The sequence below is a fragment of the Seriola dumerili genome, unplaced genomic scaffold (genome assembly GCF_002260705.1).
Source record: "Seriola dumerili isolate Sdu_G_001 unplaced genomic scaffold, Sdu_1.0 BDQW01000138.1, whole genome shotgun sequence".
NCBI classification, from domain to species: Eukaryota; Metazoa; Chordata; class Actinopteri; order Carangiformes; family Carangidae; genus Seriola; species Seriola dumerili.
Genome location: NW_019174393.1, coordinates 14335254 through 14345851, shown reverse-complemented (window position 1 = coordinate 14345851; position 10598 = coordinate 14335254). Strand labels below are relative to the sequence as shown.

Genomic DNA, 10598 nt, shown 5'->3' with positions numbered 1-10598 from the left:
TTTTTTTGTTAGCCTAGCTCATGTAATCTAAAGGTACCCCGGGGGGGGGGGGGGGGGGGGGGGGTTGCAGTCATGTACGGTAACACACACACATTTACTCATACATTCATACAGTGTACACCTACACTACCTCTGGCAAGCCTTGCACAAAGACACAAGATTCACTCACACTCATCCACCCACTCGTACAAGCATGCATAGTGCAAACCCAGCTGTGAGCACACACACACACACACACACACACACACACACACACACACACACACACAAAGTCACTCTGAGGAAACCAGCCAGTCTTGTTTCCATGGACATAGATTTTTTTAAATCATCCACTGAGATATTTCTCCTCTCACAGCCTCTGTTCTTTTCTAATTCGTGCATGTTTATTGTAGAACAACAGTGGAGCTGTTTTCTCAGGGATGCGCTCTGTTGCATCATGTTTGGAGTACGTGGGCTCCGTGTGGAGCAATGATGCCTGGATTGCGACTGAATTAAAACCCGGCAGATCCAGTTCGTCGGTGAGCGTCTGCACCGCTTAACTGTGTGTGTGTGTGTGTTGGCGAAAACCCTCCCAGGCCTTTTAGTACTTGTCTCGCTTTTGACACAAACAGACAAACAAAGCATCATGGGTGGTTGATAACACTCCTCCGCTAGCTGTTTAGAGCTGCACATTCGTCTACTTGCAGACTAATGCTGCTGGATGATTCATTTAATGACCCGTCTAATGGGGATTTTTCTTTAAAGCCACAATGAAAAAAAAAAAAAACATTTCCATGTTACAAATGTGCTATTTATGTGTTTTATATTGGCTCTGTCTATTTCTTGAGAATGCCCTCTTATATATAGCCTATAGTTGACATCTCCACAAATAATTAAGTAATAATAAATAGTTAGTTTCATCTCATTACCAAAAAACATTAAACCTCAAAATTACAAAATCAAACATGGGAACAACTTCATAAAAGACTGTTACAGTGTTTTGAGAAATACACTTTTACACAAATACAGAAAACAAGTCTTTTATGCCAACAGAAAGAAAGAACAAATAGATTGACACCACTCTATGTCTTCTAACTATGATGCTACAACCAGAAGACGTTAGCGTTGCTTAGCATAAAGACTGGAAACAGCTAGCCTGGCTCTATCCTCCTAAAGCTCACATATTAATGCTAATCTTGTTTATTTAATTTGTGCAAAAACAAAAGGGACAAGTTGTCATTTTCATGGGCAGTTGGATGACTTCCTGGAGTCTTGTTGTCACCGTGACGTTACCAGGCAACCAGCAATGACTCCAGGAAGTCATTAAAACAAACAAGATACAGCATGTTAATTTGTGAGCTTTCTGGTAGGTGGATTTTGTAACTGTGGGACAGAGCCAGGCTAGCTGTTTCCTCCTGTTTCCAGTCTCTGTGCTAAGCTAAGCTAACCGACAGCTGCCAGTTAGCTGTCGCGACTAAGCATGTTGTATTTCCCAAAAACTCAAATTATTCCTTCACACTCCAGAGTCCAAGTACAAAGTTAACTATATATGTTTCAATAAACCTCTAAAAGAAAAACACAGTGGCAAAAAATTATTGAGTTCAAACACAGTCAAAGATTAGTGGACTACACATTAGGGACAAGCCCTGTTACTTTCAATGCTATATCTGAAACAATAATGCAACTTGTGACGCAACTTCTTAAATATTTTTGAGTTGTAGAAAATCCAATGAACAAATCTGAGGGGAAAAAAAATAACAAATATTTTTTCTATCATCCTATTGGTTTACTATGTTGACCGACGCCTCCCTGGTTGCCCTCACATCTACATTCACTTCACATGTTCACCATATAAACTAAATATACTTACATACAAATTAGTGTTCTTGTACTTGCAGTGTGATGAACCCTTCATACAGTCCAGAAAGCATACTTTTCATTTTTAATAAATTATATTTATACTTAGAATTTAAAACACTAACTGACACACTGCTTTTTAACTCAAGCATTGCCCTATCATTTCTTTTCATTCAGATTGTTTTTGTAATTTACTTTTATTTTCTTATGTTTTTGTATTGGTCTGTATTTTATTTAATTATGTAAGTATGTGTAATAAATTATTAGGTTTATTTACAGCATGTATAATATAGAGCATCTTTAGCTCATAAAATGTCTTTGATTATATCTCTTATCTTTTATGTACAGATTTATACTGAAATGTCTTTTCTAATGAATGGAAAGAATTATCAGAATCATTTCAGTGTTTTACAGAACAACAAACAAGAAACACAGTGGAAAGACCAAAATGAAAAAGGTGTTAAAAACAGAAAAGGGATCAAAGAAAGGATCTAAGGCAAGTATTAAGACTACAATTTATTCCACATATTCTTTAACTAGATGAGGGTGTGTGGTATGTTCCGGGTCTGTCTCGCTGAAAGGGTTAAAGTTGAGTATGGTAGCATTCTTTAGTGTGAGGAGGCTGCAACTCTCCCCGATCTAATCCACTTCCTCCCCAGGAAATGGAGAAGGCGGATTTCTGCCCACACTGCAATTTCCTCCCTCATTCTTTTTCTTTCTGCCCCCCCTTCACCCTCCTCCTACTCTTTCTCTCTCTCTCTCCCTTCGTTTCCCTCTCCCCCCCTCAGGACAAAACTCCCTCTGAGTGTGGGGGTTAATGGATGGCTTGTTTTCCAGCACATGTGTGTTTAGATAGGCAGGAGGAGAAAGGACAGAGGTGTTTTGGACTGTGTGAGCAGTGACAAAGACATGTCGCTGTCTGTCTGAGAGAGGAGAGTGGATCCCCACCAGGAGCTGCCATAAACTAAACACTGAGGAAAAGGGAAAAAAAAAGAAGAAATTTTCCTGACCTGCAGATGTGTGAGAGAGTCATGGCTGTGTTTGAAATGTGAGTAAAACAAAGTGGGACTTCCACATGTCTGCGGATGTGAACTGACCCATCGGTTTACTCGACAGGAAACTCAACACGGACCTGTTGAACGTTCTTCCTTTTTCTGCAACAATGCAAAAGAGGAAGTGGGCTGAGGGAGTTTCCTGTGCATCTCATCCAGCCTCAGCCTTTGCAGACGCCCAACCCAACGCCCCACAAAAGCCCTGAACTTCACACTTGCCAGAAAAAAAAACAAAACAAAAAAAAAAAACAGGTTAAATATTGACGGACGCATGGACAAAGCAGCTCAGGGTTACTCTTTGAACACAGAGCCTATCTCTTGGCACAGCTCCAGCCCCGCCTGCTCTATGATTGGTTAAGCAACAGTGAGCCGATGCAACCGAACCGAAGCTCCATAGAGCCGTAAACTTCACCTTATTGCTTAATTTCGTTACCTTTTCAAAACATATTCCAACATGTTCTTCTTTACTGACTCACCTGTGGACCGTTTGCTTCTCTAGTGTATTTCTACTGTGTAGCTGGTTTGTTCTGATTCAAAGTAGACAATTAATAGACAATCAGTGCTTCTAAACAAAAACCACATGACTCCCAATTAGTTTGTTTACTGGTCTCGTCTGATTCCAGCTGCTCCAGCTGTTTATACCAGTTTAAGCTCCCAGTGTTTGAGCTTATAAATCAAGCATACCTAATATTAAAGGTGCCCTGTGGAGGTTTCTTGTAAACAAACAAGTTATGTCTACAATCAGTGTTACTCAGAAACATGCTTTGTGTCCTTGAGATCAAATAAACATGCTTTTTTTTTACATATTTAAAGCCTGTTTACATCCACATGTTGATACACTCGCACCACCATCAACAGAAATGGCAAAACCAGTTGTAGGATGTGAATCATGTTGCCTGGAGGGCTGAACGATATGCCAAAAAAAAAGAAAAATCATATTGTGATTGTGATATGAGTCACAAGATCAGTTGAAATGGTTATTTTTGCTCTTCATTTTCATATTTTCAAATGATGATGATATGATTTTTGTTGGGTCTTCCAAACAAGCTTGTCCCTTAACATCTGGAGAATATGACCAGGGCATCTCTGTGGCACCACAATGCTTCATTTATGGTTTGTTGTGACTCTTCATAAAAAAAACTGCAGCTCCTGCAATTTTGATACTGCATTTGGCTATGTTGCGATTTTGGTAATATTTCGATAATTTTCTTAATTTTCAAAAACTCAGCAGGGTACCTTTAATGTGGACCATTTTCAGCCTGATAATCAGACTTTTGGATTTTTTTTCATCATCAATCTAACAACACATTTATGTTAGTTGTTTTCTGTTTGGTTATTTTGTTTCATTTGTCATAACCCATCAGTAACACATCTGTCACACACAAGTAACAGTTGCTAGTGCAGTTAACTTCTCTGTTTTCCACGATTCCATGATCAAATAAATGTCCATTTACTGCGGGCTGTGTAACAATAACAGTAGAGGCCAACTCAGTGCAACAATTGTGCAAGTGGAGAAGAGTCATTAAGTCACCAAACTGACTGAGCAATGTCAGTTATACAACAACATCTATCTAAAGTTAGCTTACATTAGCTAGCATTAGCCACCATAAGCTATTGGTCACACCAGACCAAGTAAGGCTGCATCTGAGTGTATTCAGCTGAGAGAGGAGGTGTCTCTAATGAATTTTACTTTTCACTCATTAGAGCAACAATGTGTTTTTTCTTCTTATATAGTCTGACTTTTTTTTTTTTCAGGCTCTGCCACATGACATCATCATTATTTATCCCATCTACCGAGCTCTCATTGGCTCAGATGTTTTTCAACAGAATAATGGCCATCAATGAATACTTGAGCTATTTAAAATCGATTTAAAAATCGAAGGCTATTCAGACCTCATTTTATTTCATAACTACGAGCATGTCACTTCCTTTATTTTTCCCAATCATAGAGGTTTGAAGCCAGGACTAATTCACCCTGCTGATGTACTCAGGGAGCTTCAAGGACGCCGCTAATTCATTGGTCAGTATAAAAAGTGAACGTCTTCTGTATTGAATGGGATAATTAAAACATGATGATTAGAGGAGAAAACATGAAGAAGCAGATGAGTGTTAGCAACAGTCCTGACATAATTATGTTCTGTTAGCCGAGCTGCATCCATGTCCTGCACTTAGTTCTTGTTTGGTATTACGTTATCTTTCTTGCAGGGGTCTTAGTGCCCATACCTCAGCGCTTTCTTCTTCTATCATTCCATGCACACATGTGTTCTCTGCTCCATATTATCTGTACCTGACTGCTGTGTAACTGTTGGTTATTCCAGTGCAGTAGGTCTGTCAGTTCTGGTCCAGTGGATGCGTGTACGGTTCAGGTGTCTGACCCCGGATCTGCTTCAACGCCTCCCAGCTGAGAGGTACGGCATGACTGGGCCAGCACTCATGCAGCGATAGTGGTGTGTATGTGTGTGTGTGTGTGTGTGTGTGTGTGTGTGTGTGTGTGTATGTGTGTTTGTGAGTGTGTGTGTGTGTGTGTGTTGTCATGATTGGATGTGATGGGTTTTAACTATTAAAGTGATATTCCGCAATGTTTTTATTTATTCATGTTGGCTCTCCTCACTGTGACAACACTGTCTATAGCTTCTGTATAGCTTCTGTTTGCTGTTCTAAACTCTAAGATATTGCTACCTCCACAAGTTCAAACTGTCAGGGTCACAGCTCCGCCCACACAGTTTGAGTGACAGGTGATTTCTGGGGTGAGACCAAATGAAAAATCTGATTTCCCAGATTACCACTTCAGCCAAACATAAACATTTACAGTGAAAGACACTAAAAACACTGACAAAAATCAATGTGTCCTGTTCAATGACCGACTGATCAATGCATGTAGGAGTCACTGCTCTTCTGTGTGTGTGTGTGTGTGTGTGTGTGTGTGTGTGTGTGTATGTGTGTGACTCACGCAGGTGCGCAGGCAGCCTGGCAGGCTCGTCTTCCATTCGGCTGGCTGGCCTCGCGGCGGGAGCATGGACGGGGGAGGAAGTGGAGTTTGGCAGCGGGTTCGCGGAAGGACTGAAAGAGCTCCTCTCCTGCTATGAATAGACACAGAGACACAAAGCATGGCTCACAAAGCTCCACAACGCACCGGCCCTGAACCCAAACAGCCCCACGCCGACTCGCCTCACCTCGCCACGCACCCACAACATCAACTAGGCCTGGTCTACATGGTATGCAGGGCGAGTCTAATAAACTGATGCGCTGTCATGCTGTGAAAACACATTCTAGAGACACCAATGTACCAAATGCCACACATTCAGCACACGTGTTGCTATGCAGCGCAGTGAAGTTACAAACTAAGCAATGCACAGTTTGACAGGATGATAACTTCAGTGGCTGGATTTTCATGACCATGGTCAGAAACCTGTGAGTATTGAACTTACAATGATATGAGACAGAGAAACGTGAAGGTTTGACACTTTTGCTTAAAACATTTAATCTATTATCAGATTTTTTTTCACTAATCAATACATCTACTAATCATTCCAACATTTGATTATCATACTCACTAAGCATCTACATCTACTGTTGCGACTAATCACTTGTAGTGATCGATCTGTCCACTATTGTTTGAATGAATCAATTCCTCTGTCACAGCTTCATGTAACATTTTGTCTGAGCAGCACTCGAAAACCCAGAGGATAGCAAACAATGACACAAGTTTTCTGATAATTCGTTTTTTCGATAATTTATTTTAATAATCAATTTATGATTTAAGTTTTTTTTAACCAAAAATGCCAATTTTTTCCACAATTGCAATGACTCAGTTGATAATTGATCATTCAGAAAATGATCAGCAGATTAACTGATAACTGAAGATGACCCATATGGATTTCTGAGCTGACGTCAACACTGATTACAAATAAAGTAAATAAAGATGGATGGAGCCTCTGTGATGTCACCCACAGGTTTATGAAGAGCGGTTTTGAATTTCAGAGTGGGCTGCTGTGCTGTCGCCATCTTGGCAGTGTCTGACTCTTCCCCTAACCCCTGGTTAATGCAAAGATGGGCAAAGAGCAGGGGCCTGTGCGAAGGCGAGACTTTGGTGCATGCTGGTTTATGGCAAGCATACGATCACCCACCTGTCACTCAAAGCGACCACGCCCTCAATTATGCTGAATTTTTCAGCCCCGGAAAAATTAGATTACATCAGATCACATCTTTTAATAATTGATCAATGTTTTTAGTTATCAGTTATCAATCAAACATGTCAAACATTCTCTGGTTTCAGCTCCACTAAAGATCTGGTAAAGTTCTCTGATTTATATGAGTCTTAATTTGATCCATTTGAGGTTTGGACTGTTGGTCGGATAAAATTAGTAAATTTATGACGTCACCTTGGGCTCTGGAAGGCTGTGGTAGGCATTTTTTACTGTTTTAATAATGATAATTATAATTATAATAATCAGCAGATAAAGTGATGGTGAAAACAGTTATTGGCTGCAGTCCTCTCCAGGACATTCTAGCTCTGCTGTTGTACAGCACACATATTGAATCTAGGTTAAGGTATGAGGTTTTCCACTTTGCGGTCACTCTCTGTTGACTGGTTTCCTTTCCCACAAATGAAGACAAAGCACGAAGACACCTTAGTTTCTTGAGTAAACGCAGTTTAGTCTTTTGCCATTCCTTCCTCCAGTGTCAGCCTGCTGTCACCAGCCGCTCTGAGACCTGCACATCAACTGTATGCACCAGGAATTTCCTGTGGAAGCCAAGCAATAATCTTTCAGTCCTCTATTTCCTCCTCTCAGAGGCAAAGGCTTCTCTTCCCCGGCTTTAGGTCCACTTTCTAAAAATTCTGTTGTCCAGAGACAGGAAGCAGCCTTCACACAGCTGGGACTCGGTCAGGACAGAGCCTGTGATGAAGACAACTGCAGAAAAGGGAAAGTCGTCTGTGACAGCACCAGGCTGCAGTGTGAAGGTGAGGGGGACATCCAGTCTGCAGGCTGCAATGGTGGAAAACTTCTCTGAGTGAAGCGCTGATCATTCTTCAGCATGTAGTGACATCAGACTCAGCAATGAGAAGATGTCCCTCAGAAACTAAACACCACATTTCAGTTTAAGTCACCAGAGATCCTGCAGTGTTTTTGCTTCAGGCTTATTGTCACATCCCGAATAATACTTCTATACTGTTGCTATCAGTGCTAATGATTATTTCAGTGTTCATTTATTTTTCGATTAATTAAATTTTTCTTTTAAATTGTAAAAAATGTCCATCAAAAGTTGTAAGGCCTCAACATGACGACTTCTAATGTCTTGTTTTGTCTGACAAACAGTCCAAGCCCAAAGAAAGCAAATCCTGAAGCAGCAAATATTCACCTTCTGTGCTGGATTAAACACCTGAAACAGGTTGTCAGTAAACAACAACACTGCTTTACATCGGCCAAATAAATGTTCAGCTCCAGTTCCTGTAGACACCAAGGGTGATTCTGTACTGATCATTCAGTTTTCCTTTTCCTGTAGAGTTCATTACTGATCAATAAATGATTGAACATTTAGGTTACAACATGTCAAACACAGTGACACATGTCCATCCCCAACACAGTGTCTTCAGATTGTTTACACAGTCTGACCAACAGTCAAGGCTGGGACAAACCATGGTTTTCATTATCGATTATTTGTTTTTGATCAATCGATAAGTCTATAAAATGAGGAAAAATTCAAAGTGGTCCTCAAATGCATTAATTTGAGTAACTGTCCAAAACCCAAAAGAGCTGCAACCAGTATTTGATTAATTGATCCATCCATTCTCTGCCTCCTCTTCTGTTTTATGTCACTGTGAACTGAATATCTTGTTCAATCAACAAGATGAAACAAAGGAGATTTGTTCAATCAATAATGAAAGTGATTGTTAGTTGCAGCTTTATAAACATATTCTGTTTACGATGATAGAAAAAAGAAGAGAAAATCATCAAATAATCACATTGGTGAAGCTGCTGTTTGCAGATACTTGGCATTTATGCTCAATATCGATTATCAAAATAGCTGCCGATTAATTTTCTGTCGATTGACTGATCATTTCAGACTATAACTGTATTCTTATCACTAAAACGGTTGGTCAGATCAGTGAGTAAACTGAGCCTGGGTTAGTGTTAGAGTTTTCCTAGTATGAGGTACAGGCCAGGAGAGAGTTTAGCAGCTCCAGCTCCTCTGTATTTGTTTTACTGTGACTGAACCCCAGTCGTTTCGTGACGCTTCTCCCTCTGCTCCTGTTTATTCGTGTGTTGTGTCTGTGTTACAGCGCGCCCTTTGATCACTTTTCGTGGCGGTAAATCAAACGTTTTGCGCGTCACACACAGTCACGACTTCTCCCATCACCATCATCACCATCACCACCATCAGCAGAAGAGTGGAGGAGGCTACGTGAACGCGTGGAGCCGCGAGCAACAGATGACGAGCAAAACAAAAGTGAACGGCGCTTACACGTCTGCAGCAGGTGATGTGCAGCTCTGTAAATCCTGCAGGAACATCAGCCACACACTAACAGCTTCACAGAGTGTGCTGGAAGAAAACAAAGAGCCCGTGGTGTTACCTTGGTCGCAGCGGAGGAGGATTCAGACATTATCTCCCGTCAACTTCTCTCCGTCTCCTTCCACTTTTCCGTTCCGCTCTCTTCTTTATCTGCTCTCCGCTCCTACACAGACCCGCTCGGCGGCGGCGGCAGCTCGACTGCTCGGCTCGTTACTGTGGGAGAAGTTGTTTTTCTCATGTAGCCCGCTTCTTTCTGCTTTTTTTTTATCTTTCCAGCTCCATAGCGCGGCTCAGTGTGAAAACTTCTTTTGTCTGCGAGTGTTTTCCTTCACATGTCGGCAGCGCGCTGGTTAATAATCCCTTCCTGGAAGAGCGAGACTGAAGAGAGAGAGAGAGAGCACGGACACCTCTCTCTCTCTCACTCACTCACTCACTCACTCTCTCACTCTCTCTCTCTTGCTCTCTCTCTCTCTCTCTCTCTCTCTCTCTCTCTCTCTCTCTCTCTCTCTCTCTCTCTCTCTCTCTCTCATTGATCTGGATGTGTGTAAAACGGCGAAATGACGTGAATTCCCAGCATTGAGCCTTGCCCCCTTTTAAAGGGAAACCCGAAGCAGGAAATCGCAGCAGGTCTCGTTGCAGACACACACAACTACACACGACCATAGCACACGACTGACACAGACAGACACACTCGTCAGTTACACTGCTTTTCCTTGTATTTGTTTTTTAATCAAAGCTTATTGCAAATGCGGTTACACAACAGGCTAAACCTCCGCGCTTTAATTAGACAGCACGAGTGTAACTCATTAAATGAGGTATAAAGATATCAACCTATAGGATATAGGGACTCCTGGTGATTAATGCATGTGTTATAATTAAAATATGGCATGGGCTTTTGTTTTTTAAAAACGAAATACCATATAGCAAAGTCACCTATAATACAAAATGCACAGGCTACAGTATAAGAAAACGAATAAGATTAGATGAATACTATATGAGACAAAAGTGAATATTAAATAATTTAATTTAAATTTAAAGTCCGTCTACATACTGTGCAATTATAAGTGTGCTGGGACTCGCGTGTAATAGACCTGAATATCAGGAATGAATACTAATACTAATACTAATATTAAAGCTGCACATATCATTATTTTTGCATTAACAATGAATTAAATGACTGTGTGTAATGTGACAGCT

The 10598-nt window shown here is 40.9% G+C and overlaps 1 protein-coding gene across 2 annotated transcripts in view; it reads right to left on the bottom strand.

The window, feature by feature from the left end:
* Positions 1-9794, bottom strand: part of etv6 (ETS variant 6) — a 27331-nt gene extending 17537 nt beyond the window's left edge. Inside the window, exons 1-2 of one of the 2 annotated variants that reach the window (XM_022749422.1) lie at positions 9463-9794; positions 5839-5968 (exon numbers count right to left, since the gene is read on the bottom strand). In XM_022749422.1, coding sequence (XP_022605143.1) covers positions 5839-5968; positions 9463-9492 — 160 coding nt within the window. In that variant the 5' untranslated portion in view covers positions 9493-9794. The remainder of the gene's footprint in view (positions 1-5838; positions 5969-9462) is intronic. The other variant, XM_022749423.1, reaches the window with a different exon arrangement.
* Between the last annotated feature and the right edge of the window lie 804 nt (positions 9795-10598).